Source organism: Felis catus, chromosome B3 (genome assembly GCF_018350175.1).
Source record: "Felis catus isolate Fca126 chromosome B3, F.catus_Fca126_mat1.0, whole genome shotgun sequence".
NCBI classification, from domain to species: domain Eukaryota; kingdom Metazoa; phylum Chordata; class Mammalia; order Carnivora; family Felidae; genus Felis; species Felis catus.
In genome coordinates, this window is record NC_058373.1 from 114908564 (window position 1) to 114924765 (window position 16202).

At 52.9% G+C, this 16202-nt stretch overlaps 1 protein-coding gene across 2 annotated transcripts in view; it reads left to right on the forward strand.

The window, feature by feature from the left end:
• GALNT16 (polypeptide N-acetylgalactosaminyltransferase 16) overlaps nucleotides 1-14810 on the forward strand; it is a 92959-nt gene extending 78149 nt beyond the window's left edge. The window contains exons 11-15 of one of the 2 annotated variants that reach the window (XM_003987773.6): nucleotides 1202-1294; nucleotides 2925-3008; nucleotides 8243-8384; nucleotides 9085-9207; nucleotides 12652-14810. In XM_003987773.6, coding sequence (XP_003987822.3) covers nucleotides 1202-1294; nucleotides 2925-3008; nucleotides 8243-8384; nucleotides 9085-9207; nucleotides 12652-12789 — 580 coding nt within the window. In that variant the 3' untranslated portion in view covers nucleotides 12790-14810. Of the gene's footprint in view, nucleotides 1-1201; nucleotides 1295-2924; nucleotides 3009-4122; nucleotides 4461-8242; nucleotides 8385-9084; nucleotides 9208-12651 lie in introns of those variants that run through there. The other variant, XM_019833202.3, reaches the window with a different exon arrangement.
• The last annotated feature ends 1392 nt before the right edge of the window (nucleotides 14811-16202 follow it).

Genomic DNA, 16202 nt, shown 5'->3' on the forward strand with positions numbered 1-16202 from the left:
GTTACTCCTGTGACTCTGGGCAGCCACCCCACCTCTCTGGGCCTCAGTTTCCCCATCTGTTCCCTCCAATTCTGGGATTTCAGGTACTTTCAAAGGTGGAAGGATGAAACCGAGTGTGGACGCCAGGCCTCCCTTGTCTTGACTCTCTTTGCCCGGGAGTATATTGGAAAACTGGCCCAATGCCTACCTGGGAGCTGCCCTCCACTCACTGGGCCCCAAGTTCTGGTCATGGATGCCATGTCCTGACCCTGACTTGGTCAGCATCTGCCCACCCATGTCCCCAGCCCCAGGATGTACTTGGTCTTGAGGGGGAGTGGGCAAGGTCCTAGAGACCAGCCATCACCCGCTCTCCTGGAGGGGGTGGAAGGGGAGGCGGGGAAGAGTGTCATGAGCACCCTCTTTGAGGACAGTTTTTTGGCTTGTCAGGCCCGTGCTCCCTTGTTTGTAGCAGTGGCTCCCCAGTGTAGCTAACCGAATGGCTTAATATTTCGGTTTGCTTCTCCCCCACCCCTTTTGTGTTGTCTCTATAATGATAAAAGTAACACATGTTCACCGTAAAATGCAAGATATTATATATACATATCTGTCCACACATGTGCTTTTACTCTTTATGTCACATGTGGAGAAAAAAGCAAAAGTCCCTTTTACCCAGTCTGACTCCTATCCCCCTTGGCTCTCTCGAAGTAACTACTGGGTATAGATTTCTGGTCTCTCATTTCGGCCCTTTGACTCATTTTCATGCACGTACTTTAGGTGGAGGGAAGCACACATACCACAACTTTGTGTTTTACGTACATAGGGTCAAGCTGTGTGTTCTTTCTGCAATGTGCTTTCCTGCTGCTCACACTAAATTCTAGACATCCTTCCATGGCACGTACTCCATCCTGGAGAAGTAGGGGTCACTATGCTCCTATTGGTAGGCATTTAGGTTGCCACCCATGTCTTACTAAACAAATATTTGGTACATGTCCTTTTGCCCCCATGTAGGTATTTTGGCAGAACAGATGCCTCAAGTGGAGTGTCAGGGAGCATACAGACACGAGCTGATGGACGTTGACAGATTACGTAGTCATTTATACCCTCAGTATTATTTCATGCACACTCCTGAGATCCTCAACACCCTGTGCTGCGCAGAGCTGATCTTGATCCTAACTCTGTGACCACCCTGGTGACTTCGTTTTGCTCCTTCCTCCCCTCTTAGGAATACCAAGCGCACTGCAGAAGTGTGGATGGATGAATACAAGCAGTATTACTATGAGGCCCGGCCCTCGGCCATCGGAAAGGCCTTTGGCAGGTGGGCCCCCTCGACCAGCCCCGGTTTGCCTCCCTCCGCCCACGTTAGCACAGCCATAGCAAAACACAAACTGTGGACGCCAGGGAAGAACTCACTGTCTCCTCGGCAACTGAGCCCCTCCCCACTGGGCTCTTGGGAGTCGGGGGATATGGTAGGATATGCAACGTGAGATAGGACTGGGTTCTTGAGGAGCATGCAGCCTCTTGGGGAGAAATAAGCAGAGAGGGCTCGCTTACGAAGAGCTGCCCGTTCACAAGCTGCCTGCAGGAAAAAGGACATCTGTGGGAGTACTTAGTGCCCTGCCCGACTGTCTGCGGAAAACACTTGGGGTTTTGCCGCCACCCCCCGCCGTTAGCCTGTTTTCCTGTCCTGGACTCGTGTGACTACCGTCTAGTTAAGCATTTTCAAAATGTAGATTGGTTATAAAATCGATTTCGTGGGTCGTGACAGTCATTTAAAAAAAAAATGATAGACCTAGAACACTATAGATTAGTACAGAGCAGACTAGAAAATAGCACTTGATTGCAGTTAAGGCTAAGTAGTGTTCGGTGAAATTTATTTCAGTTATATGCGCGTGTGTGTTTAGCCGTATTTGCACATGGGAATACTCGATCACAGTATAAGATGTATTTATTTCTTACTTAAGGTTGTGGTCAGAAGACTGAAAACATTAGCAATCATCACTGAATCTTCTTGCCTCTGTTTACGCATACCTAGCCCTTTAAAAGAAAGGCTGTGTCACTATTTCTGTTAGTGGCGAACTGATGTTTACTGACTAACTACGCTGTGGTAGGCTCTTATGCCCTCTTAATTCATTTGATTCTCCGAAAACCTTCCGAGATAGGTAGTCATGTCCCCAGTTTACCAGAGAAGAAACCGAGGCTCAGAGAGGCAGTGAAGGTCATCTGTCAGTGGCCATTCTGGTCAGTGAAGCTGAGGAAGCTGGGGAGATCAAACTGTGGACCCATGGGCACATCGGAGGGTTCTTATTTGCCAAAATTCCCCAAAGATGTCGTGCTTGTCTTATTTGACCCTTTCTGCTAAAACTGGAATGCAGGAAAGGAAAGCTTGGAGTTCACTGAGGCTCTGCTCTCTGTGAAAATAAGGACTAGGGAGGGGGCACCTGGTGGCTCAGTCACTTAGGCATCTGATTCTTGATCTCGGCTTTGGTCATGATCTCACAGTTCATAAGATTGAGTCCTGCATCAGGCTCAGAGCTGTTAGATTCTCTCTCTGAGCTGGGATTCTCTCTCCTTCTCTCTCTCTCTCTCTCTGCCCTTTCCCTGCTCATGCACTCTCTCAAAGTAAATACATTAATAAACTTAAAAAAAAAAACCCAAAGGACTAGGGAGTGCTGAGGTGTCGAGGAGTGAGAAGCCAGGGTAAAGCAGGACCCTCCGTGGGCTGCCCTGATCCTGCAAAGTGAGTGGGAACTTGAGGAAAGAAATGAGGAATCGCCAGGATACTTGGAGTGACCTTGCAGGTTGCAGAATGATTTATGGCTGGAGGGCAGGCTTGGACAGCCGTTGGTCCTGCCCAGCCTGGGGGTAGGCGGACAGAGGGGGCTGGCCTCCTGGGGCTTCCTCCCTGGGCCCCCTTGCCAAAGCCTGAGCCTTTCTTACTGTTTCAGTGTAGCCACACGGATCGAGCAGAGGAAGAAGATGAACTGTAAGTCCTTCCGCTGGTACCTGGATAACGTCTACCCAGAGCTCACGTGAGTGTAGCCCTCAGCTGGTACACCCAGCCTGGGTGGGGCCAGCAGCTAGCTTGGGGGACCCACACCCTGAGATCTCCTCATCGCGGGCAGTCTGGCTCTTTCTAGCTCTCAGTGTGTATCTTCACACGAAGGCTCTGGGGGAATAGGAAGGACACCGCTGGGAGTTAAAAGTGAGATGTGGTAGGAGCCAAACTTTTAACAGACTGGGTCATAGCGCCAGAGATGGGCTTTGTCCCCATAGGAAAACAACTCTGCATTACGTAGCAAAAGCCACAGAAATAAAGATTCATCCCCTTCGACTCTGTTCCCTCCCTTCTGGGAGTTTATCCTAAGGAAATAAGAACAACCAAAGCAAAAAAAAAAACAAAAAAAAAACTATTGACAAGCAGATGTTTGGTTGTAGGCTTCTCTGCTGCTGTGAAAAATCGAGAGACAGCTAATAATAGGGGATTGGTTTACTGAGTCCCAATTCCTGGGTCTAAACAAATACTATGCGTCCATTAAGACTACAACCATAAAGACTGGCAAATGTTTGCTCTGATAGACTCAAGGCAGAATGCAAATGGTGTGCCCGCTCGAGCCCTAGGGCATCTGAGTGTGTGTGTGTGTGTGTGTGTGTGTGTGTGCACGAGCTGAGCTCCCAGATTGTGGGTGAAGCTGTAAGGCAGGGGTGGGGCAGTGAGGATTCCTTTTTTCTCATTGCAAACTCCTTTCCAGCAGCTTAACTACATCCATATGGCTCATGTCCTCACCTCCTTCAGGTCTTGACTCCAATGTCCCCTTCTGAGGGACACCTCCCCGAACAGTCTCTGTTTGAAGACCGCCCCTCCCCCCAGCACCCCCTGCCTAGTTCACCCTTATCACCATCCAGTGCCTGTGTGGCCGGTTAATTTTGTCGTCGCCTCCCTACATGTGACAGTAAGCTCCATGAGGGTAGAGGTGTGCATCTGCCTGTTCACTGCTTTAGCTCCAGCCCCTAGGACAGTGTCTGTCACAAAACTGACACTCAGCTCGATAAATATTTTTAATTGAATAAATTGCATGGTTAATAAGCCTCAATAGTAATAACTTGGAAATTAGCATTCTCCCTTCTATATAACTGTCACCTTAGGGAACGGGTTATTCCATTACTGCCAGCTTTCTCCCAAGGATGCTGCTTTGCTTTCCAGAACACTCCACCCCTCAGAGCCTGCATGTCCTTGAAAAAGGCAAGTTGTTGTTCTTTGAGTGCAGATTTGATTTTTGGAAAACAGCTGTATTAGGTGTCGCCAAGTCCAGTGAATAAGGTGATTTACCCCAGATAATGGATCCTGGGTCCCACACAGAGCATGACAAGGACTGAATCAAGTGTCAAGAATGAACTGATTCTGGGGCGCCTGGGTGGCTCAGTCAGTTAACTTTGTCGGTTAACTCAGTCGGTCCAACTTTGGCTCCAGTCATGATCTCGCGGTTTATGAGTTCGAGCCCCGTGTCGGGCTCTGTGCTGACAGCTCAGAGCCTGGACCCTGCTTCAGATTCTGTGTCTCCCTCTCTCTCTCTGCCCACCACCCCCACCCCCACCCCCAGCTCACACTCTGTCTCTCTCTCTCAAAAATAAATAAACATTAAAAAATGTTAAAAAAAGAATGAACTGATTCTGGGAGCAGATTTAAAAGAATTTGAAAACAATTTGAGCAACAGCAGCATCCTTGCAAAGGGTCGGCGGCCTAGAAAACCCAGCTCTCCCGACGATGGCTGTGAAGGGAAGAACATTAATTTATAAAAGTATAATAAATGAACCGCTTTTTCCAGTGGCCACTCTTAAGGGGAAAGTTTCATCCAGACGTATCATTTCTGAGGGAAAAAGCACAGTCTTCCCTTTACCTCCTGTCAGGGTTCAGACAACACTGGGCTGGAGCCACGGGCTCTAGGCCTCGCGCAGGAGCTGGGAAGCCCATGGGATGCATCGGGGAGGAGCCGGAACGTGCCTTTCCTCCCCACGCCCGGTCCCCACACACATTCTCCCATGTCATCCCCGGAGGAGCAGGAGGAAGAAGGATTTTCTAACACTCAGAAAGCTGGATCCATCACAAGACAGAAGAGAGGCTGAAACCAGCCATGTTAAATGAGGAGCATGAGTCATCTGTTTGTTCTGGCTCTGCGGGGACGTTTTAAAAAGTAGTTTCATTGGTCAGATAGAAACTGCTCGCCTCCTTCCTGTCCAGGTTACTCATCCTCGGTCCGCTGTTCGCGTCCTGCCTCGGTTCTCAGGCTGAGGGGCCAGGAGCGCCTCGGGTTGGTTTGGAAGGCCATGTGTACGCCAGGGATACCAACGTTCCTCCAAGCAGGGGACCCTCGTGGTTGGGCCACACTTGCAGATGGTCAGTGGGGAGACCAAGGAGACCGAGGAGGCCGAGGGCAGCGGCCTGTGCTTTCCTAGGCCCGCCTGTAGTCCCAGCACAGCCCTGCCTGTCCCCTCTCGGATCCGAGCTCTGCAGCGGGCCTCAGCAATTGGTAATTTATGACTCTTATTAGGATGGTCAGGAGGAGTTGTACAACTGTTCACACCGCGTTTGCAAGGGTGCCAGTCACACAGTAGAGATTGTACATTTATTACAACACTTCCTGGCAGATGGTGGCAAAAGTCTTCCAACAAAACCAGTATATTATGACAGTTTTCTAACAGATGGAAGGGAAACGTCTTGAGGAAGGTACGCCTTTTGCTATTTCTGCAAGGGCATCTTAAGGGCTAATGGCAGCCCAGCTGGGAGGAGACCCACAGAGAGGGAAGCGGATGCTGACGTAGCTGAGCCTGGCTCGGCCAGGGAGCCGAGGAAGGGTGCTGAATGGTGAAGGTGGCCATCCCAGCTGCTCCAGGGCTGTTACCACACACACACACACACACACACACACACACACAGGAGCCGCATCGGGTTTGGAGATTGTTGCCCATGCCCCCGGTTTCCTCCTTTGTGCCGGGGCCGTTGCCATGCACGGTGGTGCCCACCTCAGCTCTGAAAGCGGATCGCCCTGCACATGTCCCATTCCTTAGCACAGCTCCAGTGGGGTCTTTGCATCTCAACGCCCTTGCACCTGGCAGGGGTTGCAAGTTCAAATCCTACACTGATTCTATGGGTGATGCAAATCAATCAGGTGGGCAGCAATGATACACTAGGGAGTTGTAGGGAGTGTGGCAAACTGGGATGCAACCCCACCCCCTGCCATGCGGCAGCTGCTACCTACCACCGTGAAGTAGCACCTCTCTGGAAGGCGAGCTCAGTGTGGCCTGATCTTCCCATTTTCTCAAGAGAAGCTGGATTCAGATTTCTTTGTGTAACCCTCAGGGTTTTAATATTGCCAACTAATTAACGGCAACAACAACCATACTATGCAGCTCAGACGGAACATGTTTGGGGCCAGATTCAGCTTGGGGGCCAGTGGTTTTCAACCTGTGGTCTAGAATTATGCAAACTCTCAAGAGGGGCCTCGAGGAGGTGGATGCTCCTGCCAGGGGCGTGCGAGAGAAAGCGAAGGTGTCTTCCTGACGCACCGAGGGAATAAGTCACGGTTGGGGGTTCTGGGAGCTTCCGGCCAGCCCTGAGGAAGGGAGACTTGGTTTGGTCGAGATCCTGCAAGTGTCCACAACAAAGAATGCCGGAAGTGTTATGATGCCCCCCTCCGCTGCCCACCCGGGTTCTCTTCGGACAGAAGTAACAAGAGGTGGTTAAGATTAGGCCAGACTCTAAGCCCTCCTGGTTCCCCTAACCCTCTGGGGCCACAATCCAAGAGGGTATGACATTCCGAACCCAGGAATATAAGCCTGCATCAGCTGGGGCCAGCAGTCTCCTTGGGTTTATTATCCACAGAGTAAGACGATGTGTCATTTGTGTGTGTGTGTGTGTGTGTGTGTGTGTGTGTATAATGTGTGTATAAGCATATTTTCCTGGGCATAGCAACATTTCAATAATACAATATTTTGAACTATGTCTGTTTTACTTAACGGTACGTTAGAAACATTTTTCCATGTTATCAGATACTCATTCAGTCATTTTTAATGGCTACCGGGTTTTCATTACTACAGATGAATCAGAATTTATTTAGCCCGTCCCTACTGGGGGATATCTATGTTTTCAGTATAAGCAATCACTCAGAGATGGATGTCTTTTAAATTTAATCTCTGCAAACATCCGTAATTACTGAGGCAGTGTAATAAATTCCCAGGATGAGGATTGGGATCGTTAGGTCAAAGGTATGCACATTATTTTGGGGGCGTTTTTTATTATTGGAGTACAGGTGGCATACAATGTTGTATTCATTTCAGGTGTACAACACAGTGAGTCGATAATTCTGTGTACATTATGCTGTGCTCCCCATGAGTGTGCACACCGGCCACCATACAACGTTATTACAGTATTATTGTATTATTGACTATATTCTCTATATGCTGTACTTTTCTTCTCTCTGACTTATTTTACAACTGGTAGTTCATACCTCTCCACCCCCTTTATCTGTGTGTGCACATTTTTAAGGCTTTTGGTACATCATGCCACATTGCCCTGCAGAACCATTGGGCTAATTTATGCTCTCGCCCACAGGGTGTGAGGAGATCCAATCCCGCAGCAATTGCCAACACTGGGGATTGATATTGATTGGTGTTGATATAATTGTGGGTATATAATACGTTTTATATAAATCGATATGTTGCAATAATACCTATTTATCGCACATTATATTTTATGCACATATATATGGTAAACAAATACTGGTAACTCTCGAATACGTATTTCCTTGATCGTTAGTGAGATCGAATGCATTTTTATATTTGTGGGTGTTAAATTTGCCTCTCCAAAGTGACTTCTTCCCTGTCATTTTGAGATTGCCTTTTGAGTCTACATTTAGACCCTAGCTTCTCCCCAAACTTTCTTCTTTCTGGACTGGGGAGCCCTGGGTTTCTGATCTGAGCTCTCTCCCGAGGGTCCTCCCAAGGCGTGGCCTCTGGGGCGGCCCCTAGGGCTCCCAGAGCTGCTCAGACCCAGTGGGCGAGGTTCAATCTTCCCAGCGGCATCCCTGCTCTTTCCCTGTCCCCTGCCCTCCTGCCCCTGCTGGCGAGGGCTGCTCCCCAGGGCCCCTTCCCGTGAGACTGAGGCCAGACCTTGGTGCCTGGGGAGCTGACCAAGCGCTGCCCTCTGGTTGAAGGATGAGCGAGCCTGGAGGGGGCAGAGGACAAGCCTGACCATTCGCTTTTCTCTCAGAGTCCCAGTGAAGGAAGTGCTCCCTGGCATCATTAAGCAGGGGGTTAATTGCTTAGAATCCCAGGGCCAAGACTCAGCCGGGAACTTCCTGCTTGGAATGGGGATCTGCAGAGGGTCCGCCAAGAACCCCCCAGCACCGCAGGTAAGCTGCTTAGGGCCTTGAGGTCCAGGCCAGGATGGGGAAAGGAGCCATGGTCGTCATCCAGGAGTGGGGTGTGGGGCTTCCCTCTGCTCCTTCTCATTTTCTCTCTGCTTGCTCCCCCCACAGGGGACCATGCACGTTATCCCCTCACACGGCTCCTTGGCTCTGCTCCTGCCACATTCCCGTCCCCTTTCGTACACTTCGCACAGTTGCCCTCTGTGAACCACCCACTTTCTCCTTGCTGAGGGAGAAATGCTACCCAGCAGCACCCAGTTCTCCCCCGGGATGCAGCCATAGCCAGCATATATGATGGGCAGCAGGGCATCCCGGACTCCTGTGTGTGCATGCATGTGCCACCTATGAGTGCGGGTGCACCTATGTCAAGACTAGTGCAGGTCATGGAAACCCCCCGGCTGCCCTGGCCCCACGTCCTGTCTTTCTCCCTGTCCCCCCAGCATCCCTTGGTACATCCTTGATTGCCATTCTGGCCATTCCAGCTAAGCTCCCCCTAATACTTTATTATGAAACTTTTTAAACATACAGAAAAGTTGAAAGAATTATATGGTGAATACCATGCACTCCTATTATTTGTAGAAAATTCTATCAAAATACACAGTATATTTGTTTTATCACCAATCTACCCATCTATCCATCCATCACTAAGCATTTTGACTTGGTCTTTGATGTCCCTGCCTTGTAGGCGTGGCTGTTCAGTGACCATCTCATCCAGCAGCAGGGGAAGTGCCTGACTGCCACTTCCACCTCCATCACCCCGGGGTCCCTGGTCGTTCTGCAGGTGTGCAACCCAAGAGAAGGCAGGCAGGTAAGCCTCTTCGCCACCAGGGAACACACAAGGGGGTGGCAGCTCCTAGCAGGGGAGCCCTGGGTTGAAACAGATAGACTCAAGTAAGCCCTCCAGATTAAGAGTCACTGTAAGTCAATATCTAGGTCAAATCTCTTGTTTTACTCACCGGGAAACACTTCTTCAAGTAAATGTCTGTTAAATGCCAATCCTGCCAGCCTGTGAGCTCCGTGAGGGCAGGGACTGTCTGTCTTGTGTCCCTACAACACTATCCCTAGCCCCTGACAAGCACCACAGTCAAACTCGTGTTGGCTTTTACCAAGAGCCCATGCTAGGAGTTTTACAGATTATCTCATCTAAACCTCATGCAGCCCAGGGACTTGGGCCCTAGTACTATCCACATCTTATAGGTGAGTTACACTGAGGCTCACTGAATTTAAGGGACATGTGTCAGATGAAACATAGCTGGGAAGGGGTGGAGCCAGGATTCAAACCCAGGTCAGTGTGACCCCTAAGCCCACAGTCTTAACCCAAAACACAGTAGATGCTCGATAACTACTTCCTTTCCTGTCTTTTCTTTTCTTTTCTTTTCCTTTCTTCTCTTCTCTTCTCTTTCTTTTTCTTCTCCTTCTCCTTCTCCTTCTTCTTCTTCTTCTTCAGAGAAAAAGAGAGTGCAAGCAGGGGAGGGGCAGAGAGAGAGGGAGTGAGGATCCCAAGCAGGCTCTGTGCTGTCGGCATGGAGCCCCATGCTGGGCTCTATCTCATGACAGCGAGATCATGACCTGAGCCGAAATCAAGAGTCACTCAACCGACTGAGTCACCCAGGTGCCCTTCAATAAATATTTCTTGATTGTGGCTGTTGGGAAACTGAGATCCAGATACACTGATTTCCAGGCATGACAGGCTCACAGGAGCACTGCTTTTTCCATTTGCCAAACACTCACCCACCCTGTTTCCATTAATCCTGGGAGACAGGCCAGGCCCACCTGTTGAGGAAGAAACCGATGTTCAGAGAGATGACATCACTTGCTCAGAATACACAGCAGCCAGTGACAGTCAGCCGGCTCCCTTCCTGGCTGGGAGGGTGCCCCTCTGCCCGAGGAATGGGACACAAAGGATGGCGGCCTGCTCCGGCCCTTCCTCTGCCCACCAACCGCCTCCCCTCTCCCTCTCTGTGCCTGACCCTGGCCAGCCAGCGGCACAGTGCAGGGGTGAGGAGAGCGCCTAGCTCTCTGACTTGGCCTGCAGGGCTTCCTCCCACCCTTTTCCTGTTTGCCTGGGTCAGCTCTTTCTTTAGGGATGACTGGCAGTTTGCTATTCCATTCTGGAAAAGCAGCCAGATCCTCTCCTCCAGCCTCTGGGTGTATGTGAGTGTGTGTGTGTGTGTGTGTGCATGCACACGCGTGTGAATTGTGTGCCATGATCTGCTTGCTGAGCCCGAGGGATACTTCTGAGGAGTTTCTGATTGGCAGATGTAGTTTGTCCTGCCCCCTCAGGCTGCCTGCCCTCTGCCCCTGCCCTGCAGGGAGGGAGACCCTCAGGCTCTCCTTCACTGGGAGCCTCAGACCTTTCTGAGGACCAGGCTTTGAGCCCACTCCCATTCCTCCTTGCTGAGGCCGAGCTAGGAAGTAGCTCCCGGGGCAGCTGAATATTTCTCTGGAGCTGAAGCATCCTTTCCCCTCCATGCTGACCCAGCCCCAAGGGCTTGTGGGAATTTCTCTTGGCCCCATTCGCTCTGCTCCTACAAGTCTTGCCAGGCCCCCAGCAGCACCCTGGGCCACTGGGGCCTCTCCTCCAAGAGGACAGGATGAGCAGGTCTCCCACTGCTGGTGCCTTCTCAAAGCTAGGCCTCCCTCCTTGGTCCCCTTTTGGCCTCCAAGGCCACTTGGGTATCATGTATCTAAGAGGCCCTATATATTGGAGCCAGTATGATGGCACTGGCAGACCCCAGCCCGACCACCCCTCACCTCTCCGAGCCTTTGTCTCCTCCCTGCCTGCCTTGCAAGGCACCTGTAAGAACAGAGGCTGAAGAGATGGGAGAGTGCCCAGGGCTGAGTGGCCAAGAGAGTTGGAAAGGCCCTGTAACTGCCCGATGACGGCATGGGTAAGAAGTGAGAATCCTGCAGTTTGGGGACCGCCTCCAGTGATGGGATGATTCATTCCTTCATGCGCACATTCATCCTTTGTAAACACTGTGCTAGGTGCCTACCTGTGCCAAAGGATATCCTTTGCCCAGTAGGGGCGAGTGTGGCCAGCCCCTTCTAGGAGGTCAGGGACTAGAGGGGTACAAAGCAACCGATGCTGGGAGTTCCAGAGGGACCAAGGCCTTGTCCTACCCACTGCCCCAACTTTCAGGCCAGGGACTCCTCACTGCTGGGGCTGCATGGGCACCCCACAGGCCTACATTCCAAAGGGGAGTCTGCAGCCCGCAACTTCCCTCCCCACCCCGCCCCCGGTCCACCTCCCAAGTCAGTTCCCTTCTCTGCCCACCTCAGCCCCTGCAGCCCTAGACCTGGCCCTGTAGCTGGGTATGGCTCAGGCCTTCTGCTGGCACTCCAGCTGAGTGTGTGACCTCACCCTTTAGAGCCCTGGGGGCTCCATGTGTGGGCGAGCATTCCTTACCCCCTTGAAGCCTGGGCCAGCCTCTCTCCCCTTCTCCTGATTGTTCCAAAGGACACACCATCCTCCACCCAGGCACCTCCAGATGTTCCACAGGAACACCTCTTTTCCCCTTTGTGAAGCCTGGGGAAAGGGAGGCACAGGGTGGGCACTGGGATGGGGACCCCAGGCCTCCTACCATCCTGCTGGGCTCACTGAGTCATCACTGCAGAGATGGCAGCCGGTTCCCACTCAAGGGTGTCGGTCACCCACTGCACAGTTACAGGCCAGGTCAGACCCTTATAGCCCCAGGGAGAAGAAATCTTGTTTGAAGAAGCAAAAGATGCACCAGGCCAGGCCCCACAGACTCAAACGCCAACAGGGAGGGGCAGGCTGTACTGGAGGAGAACGTAGGGACCGGGCAGGACCTTGATCAGCAGACAGCAAGAGTCCCAGCTACAGCAGGGGGCAGCCGCTCAGCCCCAACCACCTGATGCCACATGAGAAACTGGGCCCATGTCTAAAGGGAAGCTGGAAACACAGAGTTTCATGTGACGACCAAGCCAAAGCTTAAACACTATGCAGGCCAAACAAAATACATCCCTGGGTTTGATTCATTCAGCCCGTGGGCCTCTGATCTAGACTGCTGAATGAGGCAAGAGTGCATCAGAAGGGGAGGGGGTTAAGGAGGCGTGCGGGGTCAGGGAGCTCTTGGGTAGGGGACAGTCCGTTTCAAATGAGGACGGTGTGTCCTAGGTATATTCAGGCCACTTACATACATGTGAAATGGACTTCTGAGCATTGTTACTATTTTTAATCATTGTGTTTTCGTCATCCTCCTTCCCCCCCCCCCCCCCCCCCCCCCAGAGATGGAGGAGAAAAGCCTCTTTCATCCAGCACTCGGTCAGCGGCCTCTGCCTGGAGGCCAAGCCCGCCCAGCTTGTGACCAGCAAGTGCCAGGCCGACGCCCCGGCCCAGCAGTGGCAGCTGTTGCCCCACACATGACGGTAGCCTGGGGCCTCCTGTACCTTTTGCATGAGACTTTGGGACTGGAAGCGGGTTAGGGAGGGGGAGTGTAAAGCAGGCCGTTCCCATCTCCTCGCATTTCTGCCGGAATCATCAGCAAACACCCCCTGCCACGACACACGTTTCTCCAAAGCTTGTTCCGGGGGGGCCACGGGGGAGCAGGCCCCGATGCCCTGGCTGCCATCCCGGCCTCGCCCCGGAAGAGGAGACGGTCAGGATGCAGGACTGCTGCTGGGCTGAGACTGGGCAGGCCCCCTGGCCCTCTGTTCCCTCCCTTTGCCCTCCTGGGGTTCCGGACCGTGTTTTGGGGGCCCTCGCCTGTTGGCTGGGGAGAACAAGGACAGAAGCCCACGCAGGGCCCCTGCTGGGTCACAGGGCCCGCCTGTGGGGTCAGCGTGAGAGGCGAATGTGGGCGGCGTGGATGGGGAGGGCGGGGAGGGGGCAGCCTGAAGGCAGGGAGAGAACAGGGAGGAGGTGAGAAGCTCAGTGGCCTGTCCCAGGCAGGTGCTGGGTTGAGTGCGGGAGGGATGGGATCTGGAGCAGAGGATGATGGGTCATTTGCAGAAGGACATGGATGGAAAAGCAGCGAAGCACCAAAAGAGTGACTCTCCTCCCGACAGCCCATCCTTCCTCCCATGCTGTACCAGTCCCCGGGCGCCGTGCCCTGCACTCTGGTCTTCACGCTCTGCACAAGAGGCTACAGGGGGCTGTTCAGGGGCAGCCTTGGGACACAGTTTATTAAACAGATCCCACTTCTGGTTGGCCGTGCGCCAAGCCAAGACCTCTTTCTTGGACCTTAAGACCAGCTGATGCCCTGTCCCCTCTGCCTGGGTCCATGGTGATGACCCTGTAGGGACAGGCGGCCGCCCCGCACTGCTGAGCAGCCCCATCCTTATTCAGACCTTTTGACTCCTGCCTTCTCAAAAGCCTTTGCCTCTGTAAATACTGTATCATGGCATTGAGGTGGCTGGGATGAGCAGGACCTCCTTTCTGGAGCTAAACATTCCCTAAGACATTAGGGAGTAAGTCGTGCAGCCTAAGCCTCATCCCCGCCCCTCCTCACTGCAAGAGGGAGGCCTGAGAGGGTCAGTCCCTGCAGTGGGCGGGGAGGCCGGCTGGCAGCTCCTGTTTGTGTAGAGAGCCCCCTTCTCACAGCCACTGGGCCACGGCCTAGTCTCAGAAGGGCTTCTGCTATTCCCCATCTCCTCCTGCCCAACCCCACTGGCTCAGGCAGCGTGATCTTCAGCAAAAGACCAGTGGCACAAGGACCCCTGGGAATCCCCCCTCCCAAAGCAAATCAGCCTGGGCCCCCTAGAGAATTCATGGATTCCAGAGGGCCTAGGAATCCTCTGAAATTGTCCCCCAAATAGTGCATGTGTGTGCATATATGCATTTTCCTGGGGAGAGGGTCTGTGGATTTCCCCGGCTTCTTACAGAGGTACCCGATCCCCAAAGGATCTGAACTTCTGCTCTGGATTGGCACGACCATCCAGCTGAGCTGCCGTGTCCCTTCTCCCTCCCTGGTGTGCCTAAACTGCTAGCGTCCTCTTCCTTGCTGTCCTCCGGCCAGCAGCCCCACGGTGGGGGGTTCTCAGTGGCTTCCTCTCACCTCCTGGCTCTCACCGGGCCCTCTTAAGCAGTGCTTCTGTGCCCCAGCAAGGGGCCCTTGGCCCCCAGGGCCACTATCTTCCGTCCTCTGCCACTACGTTTCATCCACCCCCATCTCTGTCGTGCGAGTCCGCCCCATAGGCAGCGCGAACCTTTGGGGAGGGGGGCACGGCTTCCCTCGTTGAATGTAACAGGACTGCCGCTCAGGGAAGCCCCTGAGAAGCCGTTCCTTCCCTGTGGTCAGGCTGCACTGGTCAGCCGTCCTTTGTGGGACTCAGCCCTGTTCTGGTTTTGCTTTTCCTCCTCTTGACCAAAGCATGTGCCACTAGCTGTCCCCGAGGGCCTTGTCTTTATGAACCACACATCTGGAATAAAACCACTTCTCACACGTACACGTGCACCGGTGCCTTCCTTTCTGATGCCAGAGTTGCCCTCCCCTGCCTCATGGAGGGGAAGTTGAGGCGTCCATTCTGCCAAGATGAACCACACGGGGGTCTAACCCCCTCCTGCACCTGACAGCTTGCTTCTCGGCCTACGTGCCCCCTGGTACCCCAAGGAGTCCTGGATGACAGACTGGCTGCTCCAGGGGAGCCGGCAGGTGGCCCTGCTTCTGGAGCAGGCTGGCACCAGAGGCCAGGTTCCTGTGACCTCGTGGACCCTCCTTGGGGTCCTATGTGGGGCTTTGGAGTGGAAACCAAGGGTTTTTTTTCCAAATTCTTGCCTTTTACCAACCCTCTCTCCTTCCCTGGGTGATAGCCCCAGCCCCTCAGAACTGCTCTTCCCCACCCCTACCACATAAGAAGGCAGCGGTAAAGTGCAGGCAGGACATCTCCCGAGGTAGGCACAGCAAAAGAATTCCAGAAAGAGCCTTATCAGCCTAGCCTTGTTGATCTGATGGCAGATGCTCGGCCTCATGTTTCCATGGAAACAACAGAAAGCCCCCACTGCTTCTGATCACAGAAGTCGAACCTACCCAGGTAAAAAGAAACGCTGCTTCAGTGCATAGATGAACTGTGGTGGGCAGGCCAGCGTGCAACTAAACCTGTCCGGCACACAGCCATTTCTGCTCCCACCCCCACTTCACCTCGGGGCTGCTCGTCCGGGGCCCCCCAGAACTGCGGACCGCCATGCCCGACGGGCCCGGAGCAAAGCCCTGGCTGGTGAGTGTGGCTGCAGAGCCCAGCTTGGGCTAACTGGGCGCAGGGCACAATTCACTGCAGAAATCTCTCTCTCTCTCTGTTCGTCCTCTCAAGGAGCGCATCCCACTGCCCACTGCCTTCTCCGGCCTCTCTCCTGGCCAGGCTGGGCCAACTTTCCACCTTCCGTCTGTTCTCCTTCCCAGCCTCAAAGGGCTCCGGTGCTGCTTCTCCAGAGTCGTGCTTTCTTGCCCTCCTCCAAACCTACCTCTCTGGAGGCCCAGTTTCTCTGACCCTTTTTTTTTTTTTTTTTTTTTTTTGTTCTGGAAAGTAAGACTGGTAGCCTTTAGCCAGCTCTTGGAGGGGTGAGCAAAAACTCTCAGGTTGGCCCTTAGCAACAACGGACCTTACAGAACCCAGCAGAAGAGTCTCAAAGAGCACACAGGAGGGATGTGGCTGTGAGGCCAGCCTCCCATTTGTTCAGCAAGGAGGGGTTCCTCCATCCCTGAGCCTCTGTGACTTGGCTTCAGTTTTCTCTTCTTTTCTTTTCTTTTCTTTTCTTTTCTTTTCTTTTCTTTTCTTTTCTTTCTTTTTTTTAATGTTTATTTATTTTTGAGAGAGAGAGCACAGGCAGGGGAGGGGCAGAGA